Genomic DNA, 23,759 nt, shown 5'->3' on the forward strand with positions numbered 1-23,759 from the left:
CACGGCGAAGCCACTCTTTCCAAGTCGATGAACGGAGAACTTGAACGACCTCTAATCCGGCTGGAAGGTAGTCTCTCAGAGGATGACTCATATACTCTCGTGCCTCTCAGTAAGGGCTGTTCCTAGGTGCTCGACTCTCGACAGCCCAGTATTCAAACGTTTGAAGAGTCCTTACGTAGCAAGGGAATACAGCGCACGGTGCCCGCCACTTACACAGCGTCGATCGCGCATACACGCTATCCGAAGGCAACCTAACCTGACACTCATTGGGGCAAGGTCTTTCCAACAGCGGAAGTTGCCTTGCGGCTCGTTCCGCAATCGACGCTTTGCTATAACCCGAAACGCGGCTGAGAATGCTTACAAGCTTCGAGCGATGGGTGTGTAATGTTACTCGCCCGCTCGCCAGCGTCATTCAGGGCGATAATCTCTCGAGTGTGTGTAGCGTCAACACTGGAGCGTTGCAGGGGGATTTCTGCGGCTCGCAATTCAGTCGCTAGAGACACGAGTTTCTTGCTAAGCTTATCGGTCTTCTTTCGCTCATATCTGTGAATCGCAACGAGTCGGCTCGTAACTCACCGCAACTTCCTTGTTGTCCTGCTCCTGTTCGAGAACGAATGATACACGACTCCGTTTCTTACATCTGGGCCAATCGCGAGTCGCCGATGACGCTATAAGAGTGACGCCACTTCATATATGTGATGCGAGAATGTTGGGACAAAACGGACCGACAGGCGGCGTTTTCGGTCCCAGGGCTCAAGCCACATAAGCCTTCGCGAGGTGCCGAGACGTCACACAACTCCTTAGATAATCTCAAGTCTACAATAGTGACACCGCCTCGGCTCGTTCTGAATATTAGGGCATTAAGCGAGGCTCATCAACTTTCTTTTAACTTTCTAATTGACCCCCGCAGTAACCATAGAGTTATAATCATGATGTCCGCCATTCCTGCTGTGCTGCTGTCTCTGGTGGTCTTCGGCAACGCCCTCGGAACGGTGGTGACGTACAGTGTTCCAACTTCTCGCTCATCGGAGCCTTGCTTGACGAACGAGTTCAAGTGCGCGAGCGACGGCAACTGCATTCGAGCGGCTCGTCTATGCGACGGAACCGAAGACTGCAACGACGGCTCCGACGAAAGGGACTGCCTGAAGAATACTCGCACGTGTTCAGTGACAGAGTTTAGGTGCCGAAACGGCCAGTGCATCGCGGGCTGGCGGCGTTGCGACGGTGAGCCCGACTGCGACGACATGTCGGACGAAGGGAGGGTGACGTGCGGGGAGGGCGAGACGTGCCATCCAGACCAGTTCGCGTGCAAGAACCGCACCGGCGCTTGCATTCCCTCCGAATGGCGATGTGACCGGGTTCGCGACTGTGCCGACGGCTCCGACGAAGAAGGCTGCCCGAGCGCGACCTGTTCGGATGGCACCGAGTTCGCCTGCGGGAACGGTCGATGCGTGCTGAAGAGCTGGAGGTGCGACGGTGACGACGACTGCGGTGACGGGTCGGACGAAGAGAACTGTCGCCGAGACACGTGCTCGGCGTCGAAGTTCGCGTGCACAAGCGGCGAATGCGTACCGAATCGCCTACGCTGCGACGGTCGGCGCGATTGCCGCGACGGGTCTGACGAAGATTCCAGCGCCTGCCGCGCTAGGTTGTGCCAGGACGGGGAATTTGCATGTGGGCCTTCGGCTACCACCTGCGTTCCCGAGAAGTCTCGGTGCGACGGTCATGATGACTGCCCTGATGGATCAGACGAAAAGGAGTGCGGAAGCACGGACTGCGTCAGGTACGACGTCCTGTGTGACGCCGGCCACTGCGTCAGAATCTGGTCTCGCTGCGACGCTCAGAACGGTTCGTGAAAGTCCGGTCATGGAGTCTGCAGGCAAGACCCGCTGAGACTCTTTTGAAAGGTGCTCTGCTTTCCTGAACTCCGACTGTGATAATGGCGTGAACTGTACCGTACTCTTCTGGGGGCATTGCTGCTGCTATGATCAAGGACCAGGAGTGAGCACGAAAATGTCATCATTTACGACTAGAGACTCAATCGCGAGCAACATCGGGGTCGCCAAAGGCCCTCGTCAATGTTCGGAACCGACATTGCACCCTTGAAATGTGTCCGACATTCGTATATACGGGAGCATGCGTGCAATATTAGCAGTGACGTTGACAATTGCCAGGCCAGTAGCCAGTGAAACTGTGCTTCTAATATGTTGCCTGACATATCTTGTAGAACACCGTCGATCTGTTCAACGCACGTTCAGCGTTCTCATGCAAGCACAACAGGGACGTTATATCGATGAAAAAGAGAAGGGGCAGAGAATTATCCAGTAACTCTTAGACAAGTGAAGAAAAGCATATAAACAAACGCTTTGGATGCACTACTTTTTGTTTTCTACTTATCTTGTTCTCCAAAACGTCCATTCATTTCCCCCACACCAATTCTCTCTCTCCATCAGGTGTGTTCCAGCTACGACTGGCCTTCGGTGATGTTACTTCTTGCTATTCACGATAATGTTACACTATTCAGTGTTACAAAGTGCCAAATAAATGTTGCTTCTCATCCTACTAAGACATTTTCACGAGCGCGTATTTGTTCTACGCCTGCATATTAACAGAGCAAACAAATTAGCAACGGGTCGAATGTGACTGCAAGCCGCATGGCTTATTGACAAACTCTTGACATTAAAATGGCGTGGTAAGTTCGTTAGACCACTCTTCGCAAGAAAAAAATAAAAGACACCTATTTCACAGTGTACAGTGTGCTATCCCCCCCCCCCCCAGTACCAACACCCTTGTCTTTTATCGCAAGAGGTCCCTCATTCGTTCCACCAGCCCACAAGGGGTCCCCCAAAACATCTATGGCTGAGAAGCACTACACTAAGAAATAGAATTACTCCATCGTTTATTCGTTCCACCAGCCCACAAGGGGTCCCCCAAAACATCCATGGCTGAGAAGCACTACACTAAGAAATAGAATCACTCCATTGTGACTTCCCTAGCAACGTATCTCGAAGTACTTTTGCTTGGTGCTTCTAAGTTGAACATATTCTTTTTGCATTTTTTAATGTGATCACATCAGGAATTTTCACCATCTCACATCCTTTAAAGTGCACCCAGATCAAAGTACACAAGTATCTGTCTCCATCGAAATGCAGCCGGCGCGACGGGGATTCGATCCTGCGACCTTGCCGTCAGCAACCGAGGAACTTAACCATTAGACCGCCCCAGTGCGTTTCGTTTTCGTGAAGGCTCTGCAATGTCCCACAATTCATTCGACGTGCCATCTACGATGACCAACTTCAAAACTTTTTTTTCGTTCGAAACAAATACAACCAAAAGCGAACTAGAGCATGCATTTAAAGCATGCGATTTCATTGTTATATGCAAAAATGGGATACGCTCGACCGCAGAGTAATCATGTATACTTGTAGACATTTATAACAGCCAATCACTGAAATTCACCCAGAACAAAGTAATATTACCTCATTTTGGTTCTTGAAATATTATCGGATGTCTTGTATTCGTGTCACACGCAACGAAATGAATCTGACAAACAATTTATGTCGAGGAAAGCATAGGCGACATTAATTGGTGTGTAAACATTTTTTGTCGCGGGTCCCACCATCGTAATGATCATTATTCGTCGAGTATTATATTTAGTTTACGTCATTACTGCCACACATTCGTTGGCTAATAAAGTAGCGTATATTGTCTGTTAGATTTTGTTGTGTCTGACAGAGAAACACACCGGTCTAAAAAGTTACCCATGTTTCATTTTAACTATATTGTGCGAACTATAGACTTTTATAGACATTTAGGAGAGGTGCCTGGATATTTACTATTGAAACGATAAAGTGGGGGGGGGGGGGGGCAGCCACGGCAATGATAACTGACGCTGAGGAACCGGGGGAGGGGGGTGTACACTTAGACAACCGATTTTCTTTGGGGGAGAGAGAGGTTTGCATGGAAGTGTTTTTTACTATGTTTGTTCTTTGATGGGGGAAAAGGGGGACGGGCGAAAATGTCGAGTGACTGCAGCCTTCCCCCCCTCCCTCCCCTCTTCTGTACTATCACTCCGTCGCCACACCAGAGACAAGCTCATAAGTCGCGCCTGAAGAAAATGAAACGCTTCTCGAACAACGCCAACCGCCGCGTCACCTATGGGGACAAATTGAAGGGGATTGCCAAAAAGTTTAGTTTTTCGACTAGAGATGGCGCTAAGTGCACTTTGCGTGTAATTGCGTATTACGTTGCATATGGGTCGTGGTGATTTGGGTGGCAGCTTTGAAACTCGAACTTTCCGCCACTTTTTGTGAGAGCTACAAAATTCCGAAAGCATGCATTTTGCTCCTTGCCATGCTATCTCACTGCTTCCGGAACACTTTTTTGAAGAAAGGTGTAGAAAATATTAGAAGCGGTCAGCTGGAATGTTTCAGCTATAGGCGTATCAGCTGGGGGGAGGGGTGCAAAGAGGGCTAAGCCCTCCCCCCCCCCCTTTCTACCATGGTCACTGCCGGCTGCACACTGGTGAAAACAACAACTACGGCAAAATGAACGACTCAGCTTCTTACCAATGCGACACGATGCCTACAACACCCAAAACGAAAATACGCGTGTATTCTTAGTTGGCACAATGAGTAAGAACCAACGGAGCGTACAGCTGATAGCTCCACATGCAGATACAATGCATTATTGATCAACAGTGAAGCGAACATACGTGAAAAGTGCCACCAGGTACATCCGGCGGTGCACGCGATTCGCACCGAATATACACTACAGCTGGGCATCGCACAGCTTTCCTAAAAAAACACGTGAAACAAGCAGTACTCGTGAATTGACTCGCTGTTGGCAGAGAACACCTACCAGCTTCCACTCCGCCGGCGCTGCTTCCAAGGACGCCGCAGCGGCTGCTCGCCGGAAATCGCGAAGGGTTCATCTACTTTTCCGCTAGGAGATAGTGCGGGTGTTTGCGATGCGGCGGCTTCCCAAATATGACGTCATGGCCTCTCTTATATTATTTATTCCTTCCTCCATGATCGTTATGATGACATCTCGACAGGTCGGCACGGGAATGGGTAGTGGAATGGAAGGGTATAGGTAAGAGAAGACTGGGGGAGAAGTATTAAAAAAGGGGAAAAAGAGGAATCGACTCTGTCTGCAGAGCGCGTGTCCAAACAATAGCAAGCCGCAATCTGTCCGGAAAGGCCGCCAAGAAGATCGGGAGAGGAAAACCCGCCGAGTAGGAGCAGCTGTGACGGGCCCTAAGGAGGGGTCAGTTGCATGGAAAGCGCGTAGCAAAGCACTCGGCAGCGCACGTAGTCATAAGTAAGTGGAGAGAGAGAAAAAAATTACAAAATAACAGGGGGAAGTGTTTATGAATGAAAAGAAGAGAAAAGTGAGCCCCGTAACTGTCTCTCAGGGGGAGGACGCCTCAACAGTAGCTCACGAGGGATTGGGGTAGAGAATGGAATAAAAGGCTAGGATTAAAAGGTAGAAAGATAGAGATAGAGGAAAAAGAGAGCGAGGCGCACGGACAGGGAGCGACGGATGTAAGGAGAAGACAGGACAGCTGGACACGGTCACAGGAGTCCGAGGACGGGGCACCACTGGCGAGAGCTGATGTCGGCGACAGGAGATAGCGTAGGGCTAATCCAGTCGGCCAGAGCTACGCTGTGGTCGTCGTAGGTGACCGGCGTCAGGAGGTGGTGTAGGACCAACCCAGTTGGCCAGAGCTGCTCTGTCATCGGAGATCGCGAGGGCACAACCGGTCGGTGCGGAATCCAGCGAGCGAGTCCGCAAAATAACACAGAGTGGAGAAGGTGTAAGCCACTGGGGAGAGTTAGGGAAGCCACCAGGTAGGAGGGGAGGAATGTTCAGAGTCAAAGTCGCTGTCCTCAAAGAATGTGATCAGCGTCCGGAGCACACGCTTGATCCCACTCCCGCTCGGAAAAAGGAGGTCGTTGACGGTGGCGGTGGTGAGCCCCCTGCGACGATAAGCATCGAAGAAAGCGCAGCGCTCATACAAATATGCAGTGCACTGAAGTAGAATATCGGTCGAGATTCTCGGGCTGTGGACAGTGGGTGCACGACTGGCTTTCTCTGCCGGCAGCGAGTCAATTCACGAGTACAGCTTGTTTTCTAGGAAAGCTGTGCGATGTCCAGCTGTAGTGTATACTCGGTGCTAATCGAGTGCACCGCCGGATGTACCTGGTGGCACGTTTCACGCATGTTCGCTTTACTGTTGATCAATAATGCATGGTATTTGCATGCGGAGCTCTCCGCTGTACGCTCCGCTGGTTCTTATTGTGTCGACTGAGAACACACGCGAACTTTCGTTTTTAGTGTTGTTGTAAGCATCGTGTCGCGTTTTCAGAAGTTGTGTCGTTCATACGGAAGGACAATAAACTTTTCCAGTTATCGGACTACGTGTGTATGCATTGTACGGTGTACGCTCGCTGCGTGTTAGTTGTGGGCGCAATGGAATTACATACTTTACGCGCACGATCGCGTATACAATACACTGGTGCCTTCTTACCGACGTGAAGTACGTCAAGTACTAGGCTGGCGTTGCACGAAATAGCTACGGAAGCAAGCTCTCAAAATCGTGCATTGCCACACTGACGCTATATACGAGCAAAGAACTGCTAATCGGGCCGTAGATCAGAAAATCTGGCTAAGAACAAAGAAAGGCCTTACGGCGAGCAGAAGGCGTAGGTCACTGCCGGGTGAGTTCGAATACGATGATGCAGGGGCTGAACGATTTTGATTACGACGCGTACCAGTGCTTTCTGTGCTGGTGCGCAAAAACACTTCACGAAGTATTTCAGCACGCCGTGCTCGGGCCTGCCACACACTAAAAGTCTCGAAAAGGTGTGCTCGCGACATTTTACTGCATGCATACCATCCAACATGCGTTAAGTTTACGCGTTACGTTAAGTCCGCGCAGAAGCGAACCAGCACTGAGAGCACGCCGCGGAGCGTCTGCTGTTTTATTTGCCCCATAAATTTGACGTTACTTCCGCCACACTTCTCGCAATGCATTGGGATAGGATAGGCCTATCCTCAGTTTTTCCTTCCTCCATGGTGTCATGTCACACTGAGGTGGTGAAACTTGGCGCGGCGACTGAGTTCCCGTCCTTCACTTGAGTGTCCCGTAACTGTTGACCGACCTTTATTACTCTTCGTTGCGTCATTCGTGTTGACGCCGACGCTGTGATCGCGAAGTATCATCAGATCTTGCCAAGGCTCGACGATGCAGATGGTAAACTTCAACGTTTCAAGAGGTTCCTGAGGCTTTAAGCCTAAAACTTGCAGCTGATGATTGGTGGATTGTGATACTAGTAATATATGCGTATTATATCGTACTAACACTTGTTCCAGTTGGATCTCTGTGTGTGTAAGACCTTAACGTATCTGTAGGATACTCGATATAAATAAAGCTTGATTAAATAAATATTTCTGTATGTGTCAGGGAATCGAACTAGCGATACATAGAAGCCAGCGCGAAAGCGACACATCCCGTTCCTCACATCGTACATGGCTGCATACAGATTGGGGGGCGTCCATGTCTTGACGTGTTCCCAACGTCACCGATGGAGTCATCCATCATGCACGTTTCACCCGGGGTCAGGGAGAAAGACTCCACGGGGGTCGTTCATCCGTCGTGACCCCTACGCCTGACCTCCGGCCTTGGGGACTACGCCCAAGACGAAGAACGCTCAATAAAACAATAAATAAACGAGCGTTCAATGACATAGTTACGTGCACCCAGGCGTGTCAAACTACATGCGAAGCTCGGGTGGGACGGAAGTTGTGTGTACACCCGCCTGCGTCAACACTGGAAACACGTTCGAGGGGCCTCTCTCCCTTTCAAAGATTCTTTTTCTTTTTTTTCTTTTTTACAACTGGATGGGATCGGTCGGATCGCTGTTGCTGAAGAAGTTTTTTTATTGCTGTTATTCGGTCACAGAACCGACAAGGCAACTATTGAACAGAGTACACTCTAGCTGTATGTTCCGATTCCGGACAGCATCGTCGATACGCCAACAGACAGCATGAAACCTACGTTGTCTGAGAAATGGAACGCATCTATAGAAGTCGTCTAAGTGACGTTGACAGGATACTCGATATCCTGTCAACATATCCTGAAACAGACATGACGCCACCTCGCGTAGATAATAGAAGGTTAGGAAAAAAAATTACAGCATGTTCATGGAGTGAATGATAATGAGTGGGGCGAAGCGTCCGTCAGTTGGTCCGTGCTTCCGTCCGTCCGTCCGTTCGTTCTTGCTTCCATCCATGCGTTCGTCCGTGCATCCGTTCGTGCGTCTGTTCGTACGTAAGTCCATGCGTATGCCCGTCCGTGCGTCTGTTCGTTCGTCCGTGCGGGTGTCCATGCGTCCGTCCGTCTGTGCATCCGTGCATCCGTTCTTCCGCCCGTGAGTTTGTCTGTCTGTCCGTCTGTTCGCCCGTCTGCTTTTCTGTCGATATGTCCGTGCATCCATCCGTCTGCGCGTCCGCCTGTCTGTCCATCTCGCATTTTTTCATCGTATATTCATCAGATAAAAATACCGCCATCCAGCTGATATTCCAAGGAATAAACGAGAGGTGACTACCTACTACATGATTACTACTACTACTGCTACATACATCGGGGACGCACGATCCACGGCTTAAGGAGCTTCGCCCCTAAAAGAAACGCAACTGTTATTTCTTGGACTTCTTTCGAGCGCTTGGAAAAGCGTCTGCTTATGCGCACACGACCATGCCAGTGAGATCCCAGCTATACCAGGATTTCACTGAGCCGCAATCTTGCTTGGACAGCAAAGTAGCCTGCATCGTTTTTTGTTTCCGATGCCGTAACCTCGAAGGTGTCTATTTTGCCGGCTACGTGAGCCTTGGAATGAGACTTAAGGTAGCCGCGGTCCACTGAACTGCCTACGGTGTGTATTTGAACACACCCTCTGTTTCGTACGTCGGCAGCAGCGCTAAATAAGCATATTTAGCGTTTAACGTCCCAGAACCGCGATATAATTGTAAAGGGTGCAATAGGGGAGAGTATTCTTACCATATGTTTTTTTTTTCGTGCACTTAAACTGTACACCACCTTCCAGCGTATGTCGCTTCAATCGAAATGTCACCGCCACGGCCGAGGTCGAACCCGCGACCTTTGGTTCAGCGGCCGAGCACCGTAAAAGTTACACCAACACAACAGACTGAGATCCAGCACTGCTGAAGCTAAGGAGACAGTTCCGTCGGTAAAATATGTGAGCCAAGGCATGTTGTTGGGCCATTTGGTTCGTAAATTCAGCGAACAAGTTTAAACTGGCGAGAAGAACGCGGACCGTCAGATCACAGACATTTACAGACACACGAAGCGCACTGCTCCTCGTGCTTGTATGTTGTGTGCGTTTGTATGTTCTTGCGTGTTGTCTTTTTTTTTTTCGCACAGTTTACGCTTGTTTGCTCAAAGTACACGAGCCGAGCACGATTCTGTGCTCGAGGCATCGCAGCGAGCTGCAAGTGAAGCACCGAGATACGAACGTTGGCCTCCGCGAATGGCTCGGCTGCGCGTTGCCGGAAAGAGAGAGAGAGAGAATAAGGATGAAAGAAAGGCAGGGAGGTTAAGCATGGCTGAACCCGGTGGGTGGGGAGAGGGTACGGGGAATAAAAGAGAGAGAGAAGGAGAGAAATGTCACTCATGCTGTCGACAAAATGGCAGTTATTTGCTTAACATCATAGACAATGAGTCACATCCGTTTCTTAATCAAATTAGCACACTCGTTGCATTAACTTGTATGCGTGGTGGTCCTATGCACCCAAAATCTTGCCGATGGTGAAGCCACGATGGTGCCGCTTGCGTTCTCAAGCAGCAGACTTCTGAAGGCTTGCGAGAACTGGAGTGATGGTGCCAAGCATTTGCAAGACGCCTCGAGCTCTCGGTGTCTGCATCTTGCTCAGCAGCACGCCCATAGCACTGACCAGGGTGCTGACCATGTCGATAAGTTGTCTTTTCTCGTCCGTCAAGATATGCGCTACCGATGAAGTGTGCCTCACTGTCGAAGTCTGATGCCTCTCATCAGGTGCATGAATCTTTGGGAGTTCGGGCCAAGCGTCACCTGCATTGCTGGTAGAGGCATCATTTTTCTTTAACATGGCTGCGTTTCGGCTGAGTAATAAGTATGAAGTATCGGCTCCACTGCTAGCAGAAGTGACTTTGTTCCTGGAACCGACAGTGCTTGGCCAGAGTGGGGGAGGTGGAGGTGGCTTTGGACGTGCTAGCGAGGCGACGAGGGCTTCGGTGGCTTTGGTGCAGTGCCAGCGACGGGACCATCGTCGCGCAAGGGATGCAGCTGCTTCTCGATATAAGATGTCATTGTAGCCCTTTTCTTCAGTATTGCTTGCTCCTTTCAAATAAAAGGGCAGTCTTTCGAAGAGGCCTCATGTGGCCCATTGCTAATCACGGAGGCTACGATACAAACACAAAGAGACCCTAATCGATCTAGAACAACCTATTGACAACCGTATAAATAGCGCCATTTGTTTCTAAAGCTCAAAGCAAACAGAAACAAAATAATGAAAATACAACAATCACTGCGCATAAATCTTGTATTTAGTGTACTTGTGGTTTATATATCAAGACTTCTGCTTTGTGCTCGTGTATATGTTTTTGGCATTGTGTGTGTGTTGTGTTTTTTACAACGCAGCTGTCCGTAATGGGTTTGAAAGCTGTATAATTCATAATTTTGTTAGTGTTCAGCATTTTTGCCAGCTGCTGTGTTTTGCTACCACCACCACCTCTGCCTTATGTATATGAGGGATTAAAACTTGGTCAAGAGGATAGCCGCTTTCATTCTCAACCCCTATATTCACGTTGTATTGCTGGAATTAAAGTTATTATTATTATTATTATTATTATTATTATTATTATTATTATTATTATTATTATTATTATTATTATTATTATTATTATTATTATTATTATTATTATTATTTTATTTAAAAAATGAAGTACAGGGTCAGGTTCTGCGCAAGTTGTTATGGTAACATAATGAGGCCGGTTAGTCGCGCAAAACATGTACAGCGAATAAATAAAAGACGTATAAAACGCCAGTTTTAAATTACGTTATTACGTAAACAAACCCGTTCAAGGGCATTCTTTAATATCCCCTGCGCATGCGCGAGAAAGAGGGAGCGAATGAGCCTTATATAGATAGCTGACGAACCGTGTAAGCAACTACGCACCCCTCGCTCGCAGTAACATGGGCGGCACCGGGCAAACAACAAAGATATCAAGTGCCGTAACAAAAGCGATTAGCATACTAAGGGCTCTTAATGCACAAAAAGATACCTTAATTTGCATTTCATCAAGTCTAGAAGCAACTTTGAAACCAGCTTCACTGACAGCTTTGTTAATGGGCGTAAGGTGGGGGTATACCTTGAGTGCAGATTAAAACGCAGCTTTTTTTTTTTAATGACGTGGCTGGCAACATCCTGCTTTCGTACGCACCTGGATATGCGGAGATTACGGAGCTACTTAATGCATTGTGTTCCGCGACGAGGTGGGTGCTCAAGCACGGCTCGGGGCTCTTCCACGGGCGATATTAAATTGAAGAAAGGAGCGAAATTGATTACCTCATCAGGAGGTCTATATTTCAAGAAACTAAGACCGGCTTTTGGGAAACAACACATTCTCATTGTTTCTAGAGCCCCGTGCGCAAGAGAGAGAGAGAGAAATAAAAGGAAGAGACAGAGAATGTAACCTAGAATAACTGGCCTGCTATCCTGTACGGGTGTTGGGAAAAGGGTCGGAAAGAGGATAGATATGGATGGATATAAAATAAATTAGAAAAAATTACGGCATATTCACGGGGTGAATGATGATGAATGGGCGAAGCTCCGGAGGGATTCATCGGTAAACTGTGAATCTTCCGTGTAATTCGCCCAGTCGATCATCATGTAAAGACGTGAGAAACGCTGTGTGTGTATATACACAAATCAACTTTTATTTGTTCTTAGACGATGGATGGCTTGCGATGTCCTTTCATTATGACGGCTTTATGGTCTGTGCCTTGCGCTCTCTCCGCTGTGCAGCCTTATCCATCCGGCGACACCGAGCGCGCGCCAACAGCGAACGGATTTTATTACAACGCTCCCCCTAGCGTACGTCGCCGCACTAAATCAAACGATTGCCTTCAACCAATGACACGCGCCACATGTGACATCATTCCTATTTTATAAGATCTCGCGTCTTTCATCAACTACAAGTACCGCTTTCTAGTTTATAACATCTTGCATCTTTTCATCATCAGCTACAAGTACCACCATCTAGTAAACACTACAAGAACTAAACGAGAGGTGGCTACATACAGGAGACGGTACTGCCATCTAGTGAACACTGCAAAAACTAAACTAGAGGTGGCTACATACAGGGGACGGTACCGCCGTCTAGTGAACACTGCAAGAACTAAACTAGAGGTGGCTACATACAGGCTACAGGGGACGCACAGCCCACGCCCTAAGGAGCTTCGCCCCTAAAAAATTCACGTGCGCACACATTCAGGGAGTTCCGATTACAGTCGTTTGGACAGGCCGGTTGAACGCAAGAAGAGCAGGAGCAAAATGTTTCACAAGTTCGTTACACCTGTGTTATTAAAGGCCCCCCACCCCCCCACTGACATCAAGCAGTATACTATATTAACAGTATACCTGCTGTGTTATGGTACTTGCAGCTACGATTTCGCAACAAGACATTTAGAAACGAGCTGCTTGTTTTGACTTTAAGGTGTACATTAACCATTTGCAAATAAAGTGCCGGATTGAAAGCTCTGGCGATCTGTTAGCAACAAACAGGAATCTAACAATAACCTCTTCCTGTGACGCCCCGACAAGAGATATATTGTTTTGTTCTGCCTACGTGTATGCCTGGCAGAGGCACGGCCAGAAAGTGTCTTTTAGGAACGGCGGTTGAACTACCTTTTATGTATGTTCGTGCATGTGTTACGTACGCGTGCAAATTTTGAAATTTTCTGGGAGAGAAGGGAGGGAAGGAGTAATCCCGCTGATGCGTGTTGAAGCACGCTATAGTGATGCGCGCTCCAACACGCATCACTAGCGCGAGGACGGTGATAAGGAGAAACTAACGAGCGTGAAAAATTGGGGTACCCTTAAGTTTCGCCTTTAAATGTTGAAGGCGATAGCGACATTTTGTTCTTTGTGCGTACTTCAAACACTTAGTTAATGAAATCTTTTTGAACTTGCTGTGCACCCACTACGTGGTCTAAAGGGTGAAGTATAATGTGTGTGCCTTTTTTAGTGGGTGACTGGCTTTAAACAATGAAGTCATTATAATAATCCCATGTTACACTTAACAATACACTCACCAAGGCAAAAATAAAAACAAGCCATTAATATTTCGGGCCCCATACGGGTCCCGTGTTCGGAATGGAGATGTTAGCATGGGCGTGCGACTATTTATGGGTCAGGTGGCGCAGAGTGTTGGTGTATATCCCAGGTAGACTGTCACTAGGCCTGTTTATTGTGCGACTAGGCGACTGAATGTAAAATGCTTCTAAAAGCAGACGGGCCGATATATGTGCCTCCGTTACGAGCTGCGTCCCAGTCAATACTGGGGCCAGTTTGATTGTGATGTCCCGCGAAGGCGTTCGTGATCCGCCTTTTCCACAATGCCGCAGCGCGTGCACCCTTCCCTAGCGGATACGTCCGGAATGGTCCCGAACGACTCACAGTCTCGGAGGCCTTCCATCTAGCAATGAAGTCCTCTCGGGTCTACGGAGACGCCAGAAGGCAGCTCAAAGAAATGGAAGAGGCGTATTGTGAGGCAAAAGTTAGCAAAGACCACTGACTTTTGTCGTTCGTTCGTCTATGAAGTTGGACTCGGAGTGGGTGTCCGATGGTGTCGGCATCAACACGAGTTATGCAAAAAGCCATTACGTCCTCAGGACGTCATGAATCACCAACATTTGTGATGGCATCATGACGTCATCGCATGATACTGCAGTCGGCCCACCCTAGATTAGGCACTGGAGGTGATGTGATACAAGGTGAGGTGTATAAAAATTTTTCAGTGAGTCCGATCTCAAAGGCAGTGCAAAAACACGTTAGCTGCAGAAAGCTTTCTTAGGGGGGTGGGGTAGGATCAATACGTCGACTGAGAGAAAAAAAAAAGATGTTTTAAGCATTCAAGTTATCTTAGAGGAATGTACAAACGACCTCGTGAGTTATTCAATTTAATATTTATTACACTACGCCCAGAGTGTTTTTCATAAGAGCGAATGCATAGAGGACCCTGCAAGTTTAGTACTGTCCAGGGATTGAGCTGAGTTCCGATGTTCTTTTGCTTTCGTTCTCAAGCACATCGTGACCCACGCGTGGCAGCCGAGGGTGAGGTTTCGGCTGCACTCCGGATACACTCCATCGGATTAACAAGGGCGCTCCGTGCACCTGCCTGGAACTCGGCGAACCAGGCAGGGGATAATCAGTGAGGGCGTACCGTTAAAGCCACTTTCGTATTCCCTGCACGTGCATGCGCCCGCAGAAGAGATTCGCTGAATAACGTTTCCCCGTTGCGCAATAAATAAGCAGCATAACAAGCGAGAGTCGCGGTCGGCAATGGAGAAACCGGAAAAGGGCTCGGGCGCTGCGTGCGAGGCGTTCTGGCATCGTCAGCCAAAACAAGAACAAAAAAGACGAAGTAAATCTTACGAACGCCTGAAAATAGAAATGCGAGAAACACGTGCGGTACGGCGAGGAGAACGTGACTGGCAACGAACTTTTATCCCTTCTAGCCTCGAGCGAATGAATGGTTGCACGACCTCCGAGATCCCCGATGTGATGGATGTTGGATCACAGATTCTTTCTGGCTGCAGCGCTGCTAACAGGCGTTATGGTGATGGGCCTGTAACATGCATCTGTAGCATGTGCTTGTAGCTTCTGAAGACTGCTCCTGCTCACCACGAATCGAACTGAAAACAAGTTATCCATATACCAAAGTACAAAACTGGACAAGTACGGATTCATCATTACCCGAGAGTGCTTAGGTTGCGCTCTGCTCTGCGTCTCCGCATTGAGCGCGCTCTCCCGGGTAGATGACCTCTCCATGTATGCCATGCTATATTGTATTATTACAGTAGGGCTTCGTAACACTTGGTGGACTACATGCCGACAGGGGTAGGATTAAATTTAGATTGGCAAACTTTGTGAACTTCCGAGGTCCCGTGTGCATTTACCTGAGGCGACTTCAAGGCAGAAGCCACCTTCTCCATCCATGTACTGATCCTGCACCGCCACCCTAAAGAAAAAAATGCAACTCGATGGTGCAATTACTTCTGTAGTTTACGCAGGGAAAGGCAACCGTTCCTGACGCGAAACCTCCCCAGCGCTTTTTAAGTCGGTTTTACACATACATTGCGTGCGTGAGGCTTCGTACACCTTCGCATCTATTTTTGGCTTGGCATGGTATTCTTAAACGCCTGTTCATTTTTTATTGCAATGACTGAGAGCTCATAATGTGAAGTATGTGGGCTCAGTGAAACAGTCACGCACCTCCTCTGTGGCTGCACGCGCTTTAACTGGGAAAGAGCAACCCTCTCAACAGCACTGGGCCTGCTGTGTGTGTGAGTGAGTGATTTTAAATGAAAAGAAGAGAAAATTGAACCCCATAACTTCTCACAGGGGGAGGACACCTCAACAGTAGCTCACGAGGGGTGGTAGTAAAGGAGGGATTAAAAGGATAGGATTAAAAGCTAAAGAGATAGAGAGAAAGAGGAAGGAGAGAGCGAGGCGCAGGGACAGGGAACGACAGCAAAAGACGGAAGTAAAGAGGAGATAGGAAAGATGAACGTACACGGTCACAGGAGTCCGAGGACGGGGCACCACTCAGCGAGAGCTCTTGTCGGCGGCAGGAGATGGCGTAGGGGGAATTTACCCAGTCGGCCAGAGTCACGGAATCCGGCGAGTGAGTCCAAGGCCTGCTGGACAACCACCCCCTTAGGCTCTCACGGGCTTTCATGGACAACGGTCTGACAATCTTCTCTTCCCCGACTGCCTACGCGACGACATGAAACGTGCTCTTCCTGCACCGCTTGACTTTCTCGCCGGCTGCGGGCTGTGTCATCGCATTAAACTTTTTTTATACTGTCCTGTTCTCTTCTCTCCAATTTCTATACACCCCTTCCCCTGTGCACTACTGCTGAGGTGTCCTCCCCGGCGAGAGACAGTTGCGGGGTGCACTTTTCTCTTCTTTCCCACAAAAACAACCACTTCCCCCCTGACAGAGAACAAAATCCTGGGGCCCTGGCGTACCCGGTCGGCATCACGAGCCGCACTGAGGGCGTTGCTGCGGTTCCTGCAAGCAACCAGACAAGGAGACAAACTATGACGTTTGGCTAAGAACGATGTTTCTTAGTGCTTGGATAGTGCTCTAGTCACTACACTTTTTTCCTACTGTCACAAACTCTTCTGCTCTTTCGTTCTTTTGCACCCCTTTTTCCCCTTTCCAAGCACAGCGTAGCAAACTGAAGTCATCTTGGGGTTAACCTCCCTGTCTTCCCTTTCTCTTTCTTTCGGTACCTTTACCGCACAAATGTTACGACATCGTGTACACCGAAAGCGTTATTCTATATTCCCGCCATCAACAGCTTCCCTCACCCAACGCAAGACGAGAGCACGGGAAAGCTGTTGACCGGCTTCGAGGGTAATGTATACATTATTGCTGCTCTTTCGATGTGTTGCTTGCAACGCACGCAGCTTCTGAGTGGGAGCTAAACATGCTAGATAGCCATGCTTTATATGGCTAGGCGAAAGGGAAAACCAGCTGCCACGTGTACCTGAAAAATGGTCATCATCCTGCACAGGTATGGGCTACAAAAATTAAGCAAACCCACTGCTGACCACTGGTCTCCACTAAATACGAAAAACAGAAAGCGAGAAACAAACGTCAACGAAAATTTCTAGACGTAGGTAACGATTAGTGCGCCACGGTTCCCCATGTATTGCGCTAAGACGACACGAAGGCGACGGGAATCTTTTCTTCTCAGTCGATTGTATAGATTCCCACACGCAAACCGCGTATCAAAACTTTCTCCACCCAACGTCGCTTCTGATGCACTTCCTCGAAGATCGGAAGTACTGGGAGATTTTCGCGCTTCATTTTATTACATCTGAAGCTGTTAAGGGGTCACAAAAGGGGTCACGTGCTCCGTAGTGGTCCGCCGCCACCACCGCCGGTATCCGTAACCACTATCGCACGAAGAAAAAACCAAGTTTGTAAACAACAGACGTACAGTGGGATCCGAACCCGGGTACTCTGCGTGCCAGCCCAGTATTATAGCACAGAGCCACTCCTGTACCTTAAGCTACCTTGCAAACTTACCTTGGGCAGGCTTTCATAATCAGTATTTACAGCAGATGGCAGGATTTTGCAAGATCTCGTATAACTAAATGAATATTTCTTATATAGCAGTTTCGAAAGAAAATGGAAATTTTAAATGTCATAATACTCCTTAGCTGAGGCCACCGTGGTTTAAACTAGTGGCAATGAATCTATAATCTAACCAGTTTCCAGTGGACTGACTATAAATTAACTTCTTCCACGCTGTGTGTCGTCGTATGTGATCACGTTAGCACTGGGAATTCCACCATGGGGTACCCCTGGGCTCATTCAACCGCAAATTCAGCTTTTTTTGTATGTTCTTTAAATTATAGCGCCTAATTTCATAGCTTCAGTCTCATCGCTGTCTTTAAGAGGAGAATCTACAGGTGATTTGAGGCCATTTTTAAATTTTGTATAGCTTATAAAAATTCGGGCATGGGAACATGATGGCATAGTAGGGCAAGCGATCTCAAACATTATAGGAAAGTGATCACTCTTGGTGGCGCAATTCGGGGCTGTCCATGATGAGCTAACAATAGCCGAGCTTACAAAACTTAAATTTAAGGCGGAGGGTGATGGACTTCGAATAAATGGGGGAGTTCAAGCATTCGGGCACAATAAATTGTCTAAATGCCCGTCCCACAACCATTGTCCACATTGATTTGTTCTGAACCTCCAGCATGTATGGTGACAATTCAAATCCTCAACTAGATTTTTTACTTAACATCCTGAGTTAGCAGCCGTATCTAACTATCGCGTCTCCTGTACACCCACTGGGAAACTAGAATATATTGATTAGGGAGAAATACAGGCGTCCCGGCAAGTTAATATCAAATGGAAAATTTTCGCATTCAGGAGAAAAAAAGCTTCAGGCAATGCTTCGTCGTCGTCAGCCACAGCATGAAAAAAATTGCGCTTTTTTTTTGCTAATTTCTCGCGGGTACCACTCTTCTCCAACAAGTTACTGTAGATTGCATAATGAATAGGTCCCTATACTACACAAAAATTATGATGATTTATAGCGTAGTGAATACGCTGCAAGTGTGGTTGTAGCAGGTCTAAAGATGGTTTTAAAAAAGGGCTCTGAAAAGCCGCTTTTCTAGCTCTCGCTGTGCGGTCAGCGCAGGCCTGGCATGTTTTTTTTTATTTTTTTAATCCAGTGACGGTGCCTTGTTATTACGTCATCAAATTTTCAAAACGTGTCACATCAAGGTTACGTCATCGTGTGATATCACTATGTAGTGATTTTTTGCGTTCCTCGTGTTCACAGTGACAATCACTTTTAGCATTTGATGTGTCATCTATACCCTTCGCCTTAGTGATAGTGAAAGTCACTCGCGAACTACCGGGATCAGCCCAGACATAAACACCGGTTGGCACATTTCAGCTTCGCTGGTTAGCTGTGTGTACCTTTCGGCAATGATTTTTTTTTTTTCGTACAAGCTCGCTCGTTCGTTGCTCTTTCGAACCTGATAGTTGTTGACCATATATGCCGAGCCGGATGAGGAGAGCGAGACAAAGTTTTCTGTGACCCGAGTCAGCTTTAAACACGCGCTACAGTCAAAACATGGTACATGTACGCGTTCAGGAGAGGCCCGTGACTTCACTTGGCTGAAGCGAAAATTCCACGATTGCGCAGTTCTCGTTGCGAACATTGGCGGATAGAGTTGTTTATTCGTTTGTTGTTATCGTGCGTTGGTCCGACAAATCCAAGGTGGACCAACCACACATGTATCGCCTTACCTCTCACGTGGTGGGCGCACCCCGCCACGGTGGTCTAGTGGCTAAGCTATTTGGCTGCTGACCCGCACGTCGCAGGATCAAATCCCGGCTGTGGCGGCTGCATTTCCGACGGAGGCCAAAATGTTGTAGGCCCGTGTGCTCAGATTTGGGTGCACGTTGAAGAACCCCAGGTGATTGAAATTTTCGGAGCCCTCCACTATGGCGTCTCTCATAATCATATGGTGGTTTTGGGATGTTAAACCCCACAAATCAATAAATCAATCACGTGGTGACGCATGCTGTGTGCGACCTTCACGCCTCTAGGTGGAGCTAACAAGACGAGCCGTACAACTCATATTTCTCCAACGGCTGGTGCTAAGCGGTCTTCACAATTCAAAGTGTGAAGGCGCTAGCTTTCGATAATCTAAGCGTTCTCTAGAGGTATTTAAGGTATTCTAAAGCCCTCTGTGTATCCATGGCTCTCGGAGGATAGAAGGCTGTCAATTTGACCTTTCCTTTACGAATTTACTTTGAAACATTTTATTCAACATCAAAGTAGTACTAGAAGATTATATAGAACACATGGACATCGTCATGGTGCCTGGGAAACCAACTTACTAAGTGTCTCTTCTCGTCTGCACGGTCCTTCTCGGGACCACGGTCGATCATGTCATCGCTGAAGATGCGGCCAGTGCTTGCTTGGCAGATGACTTGTGCACGAAGCCTCATGTACGCAATGTACGTGTAAAACTGTGCGCCGGAAGCAACACGTGTGCCCCGGCAGCGCTCCTATGTGACGGCAAAGCAGACTGCTCCGACAAACCGGACGAGGCGAACTGCGTGGCAAGGTGAAACTGCTCGGTAATCGAATTCCAGTGCGCGAGTGGCGGCCAGTGCGTCTCCAGCTCGAAGTGATGCGACGCCCAGTATACGACTGCGATGACCGGTCGAACGAAACGTCCAGCGTAGTCGAGGCGTGTCACGCCGACCAGCTTCGGTGCAGGAACCACACCGGCGCTTGTCTACCCTCCAGCTGGGTGTGCGACGGGGTACAGGACTATGTTGATGGTTCGGACAAGGAATACTGTGACAAGGAATACCTCCTATGCTCCGATGACAGGTCGTTCCTGTGGGACTATGGCCACGGTATCTTGGAGTTATTGAGGTGCGACGGAGACGAGGATTGCAGTGACGGGTCCGACAGGAGAGATTGTCCTTGCGGACCCTGCTCTTGAAATAAGTTCCTGTGCGAGCGCGGTCAGTGCATCAGCAGAACATTGCTTTGCAACGGTTACCCAGACTGTCCAGATGGCTCCGACGAGGATGCATCCACCGTCTGCGCTACCATGTCATGTGCAGTCAATGGATTTGACTGTGGTTTCTCTGGTGGTGGATGTGTGCCTGGGGAGCCCCGTTGCGATTGTTACGTGGACTGCGCTGATGGGTCGGACGAAAAGGACTGCCCTGCCAGGGCATGGAACTTAACGGACATCTTCTGCGACAATGGCCAGCGGGTTCCGCTGTGGGTGCTTTGCGACGGTGACGTCGACGACGACGACGGGTCCGACGAAGGCGTCAAGGTCTTTCACACCAAGAAGATGTGCGCCGGCAATGAGTACCAGTGTGATTCACCCCAGCGTCCCTGCGTCCAGCTCGACGTCGTGTGCGATAATTACGATGACTACGTCGGAGGATCGGATGAGAGAGGCTGCAAAGGTTCTGCGTGTTCTTTCGATGATGAGTCCACCTGCAAGAGCGGTCAATGCGTACCGAAGGCGTCGCTGTGTCACGGTCGTCCGGACTGGGAGGACGGGTCCGACGAGCGCCACACCATCTGCGCGCTTGACAAGTGTGCTGAGGACAAGCGTGCAAGAACGCCCGCAAAATCTGCGTTCACATCGCATTCCGCTGCGACGGACGCTTCGACTGCGAAGACGAGTCCAACGAAAGAGAATACTGAGGTGGAGGAGTCTGTACGGTCTGAATCGCACTTTTTTAGAGTGACCAGTCGTGTACTTCAACTGCAGATTTTCTTTTCCGAAAACATACAGAGACTGATGCCGTATTCAAAGCAAACTCACGTTGCATGCTAGGTCCTTGGGCTGTATGTTTAACACGACTTGAAGATGCCGCTGACGCGAAGTATAAGCTGGGGGCGGCACCGGGCCCACAGCCACGTGCTAGACCGCTATAGACAAATGTGATAGAGACAGTGCTATACCTCCTGCCGCACTAGGGAGGGAAAATGAGAACAAAGCTTATTCAAATTTCATAAGGTTTTCTGAAGCTTGCTATGGTAAGGTCACCGTAATAAATCGTATCGGGTAATGTTGACCAAGTTCTGGTTAATCTCAACCAGTTCAGCCTAACGGGGCAGTTGTAGGCAAATGGGGCTAAATAAAGCTCGTGCTAAGGCAGGTTGCCATAACTTGTTACCAGTGTCACTGGTAGAATTCTTGCATGCTTCTATAAGCGCCCGTTTGTTACCGGCATCACCTGGCTGTTCACACCGTCCACATGGATGCTCCCAGCACGTACCAAATTTAGCATTGCAAGTATCTGTACATGCTTATTTATGCCATAGCGAAACGGGGGTGCGGTAAGCAGTGGATATAAATGATGTTTAGTGGCCATAAACAACAGCAATCCTCCGAAACATGGACACAAGAGAAAAAAAAAAGTGTGATTGGTCCCGTGCGTTATCATCATCTTCGTCATCATTTAGCATGCCCTATATGATTTTGAGCACAACCATAACCATAACCATCATTTCAATTTATTTATTTCTTACGTCCCTTGTGGTCACATGCCCCAGCCGGCGCCTATCACTACTGCTACAACTACAACAAATACAACGGTGACGGCGACAGTGGCGGTGACACAGCGTCGACGAAGACAGCTTCGGACAAACCAAAATACTTTACTGCGTAGCCGGCATCAGTAGCATTATTGTGAAAAGGAGGAGGAGGAAGAAAGTTTAAGCGGAAAGACAGGGAGGTTAGCCAGTTCTTAGACCGGCTGGCTACCCTGTGCTGGGGAAAGGGGTGAGGGGAATGATAGATGTTAAAAAGAAATGTTGCGAAGAGAGGGAGAAATTACAAAAAAAAATGCGACAGAGGAAAGGCAACATCAAAGAGTATAAGACACTAAAGTCTGTCTCTGAGGCCAGTTGTCCGCAAAAAGCGCAGCAAAGCTTTCAAAGCCTTCTGGGCTGAGGATGGGCTTGGCCAATGACCCAGAATCCTTTGTTCCGACAAAGGCCGATTGTCTAGTCTATCCAGAGCTGCAGTGAGCTCTTGTCTTTGCACGTTGAAATGGGTGCACTCACACAGAAGGTGCGCGATGGTTTCTTCGCAACTGCAGTAAGTGCATGTAGGAGAGCTGGCCATCCCGATGAGATAAGAGTATGCGTTCGTGAAGGCCACTCCAAGCCACAGGCGGCATAGAAGAGTCTCCTCAGCTCGAGATATCCTTGGGGGAAGACGAAGCTGCAGATCGGGATCCAAGTTATGCAGGCGCGCGTTTGTGAAGTCTGTCGAGTTCCACTGTGCCAGTGTGAGGTCACGTGCAAGCGAACGAAGTCTTGTAGCTGCGTCGGTTCTTGAGAACGGGATGGCTGTGTATTGGGTACCATCGTGTGCAGATCTAGCGGCCTCATCTGCGCGGTCATTGCCATATATACCGCAATGGCCTGGCATCCACTGATACACGATGCTGTGCTGTTTTTCGGTTGCTTGGTGATGAAGGAGCCTTATTTCAGCTACTAACTGTTCATTAGGTCCATGGCGAAAGGGTGATATAAGACATTGAAGAGATGCCTTCGAGTCCGAGAAGATCGACCAAATTCCCGAAGGTTCTTTCACTATAAACTCCAGAGCTGCACGAATGGCTGCAAGTTCTGCAGCTGTCGACGACGTCAAATGCGATGTCTTGAATTTAATTGTGATATTCCTCGCGGGAATAACCACTGCCCCTGCAGAGCTTACTGAAGACACCGAGCCATCCGTGTAAATGTGAAGGCGTCCGTTGTGCTTCTCTTGCAGGAAAAGTAATGTGCCTGTTTCAGGGCTAGATGCGACGATTTTTTCTTATTTTGGATGCCAGGAATTGTGAGAAAGGCTTTGAGTGGGTGTAGGCACCATAATGGTATCGGCGGCTGTGCTGCATGCGTGAAGTGCAATGGAAGCACTGCGCAATGCTGAGCTACAGTTGCGCTGAACGCTGAGTGGGGCCTGGAAGTTCGAAGTGAGGCTAGGTGATGAGATGGAAGCCGAGCGAGATGTCTTATGTGCATTCTCAAAGCGTCTACGCGGATGTATGCGTTGACTGGATAATCACGCGCGATGATGACTGTCGCTGCTGTAGACGCGCTTCTCGGGAGACCAAGGCATATCCTCAGGGCTTGGGCTTGGATCGACTGGAGGACGCACAAGTTTGTTCTTCGGATCCCGCAAAGCACAGGTAAGCTGTATCTCATATAACCCAGGAACAGAACAGTGTAGAGTTGGAGCATTGCTTGTACCGATGCACCCCACGTTTTTCCAGCAAGGAACCTCAGTACGTGGGTGATCATGGTGAGTTTAGTTTTCATGTGGGCGATGTGAGGGCTCCAGGAGAGGTCGCGATCAACTATGACTCCGAGGAATCG

General features: G+C 48.7%; 2 protein-coding genes across 3 annotated transcripts in view; one reads left to right on the forward strand and one right to left on the reverse strand.

The window, feature by feature from the left end:
• The window catches only part of LOC119185752 (uncharacterized), a 96,346-nt gene that overhangs the window by 45,558 nt on the left and 27,029 nt on the right, over positions 1-23,759 (reverse strand). The window lies entirely within an intron of this gene.
• On the forward strand, positions 685-22,042 carry LOC119164950 (uncharacterized). The gene is made up of 4 exons (XM_075874367.1): positions 685-1,852; positions 20,145-20,257; positions 20,411-20,977; positions 21,927-22,042. Exons 1-4 carry the CDS (start codon positions 699-701, stop codon positions 22,040-22,042), a joined length of 1,950 nt encoding a protein of 649 aa, XP_075730482.1. The 5' UTR covers positions 685-698.

Source organism: Rhipicephalus microplus, chromosome 9 (assembly GCF_043290135.1).
Source record: "Rhipicephalus microplus isolate Deutch F79 chromosome 9, USDA_Rmic, whole genome shotgun sequence".
Lineage (NCBI taxonomy): Eukaryota > Metazoa > Arthropoda > Arachnida > Ixodida > Ixodidae > Rhipicephalus > Rhipicephalus microplus.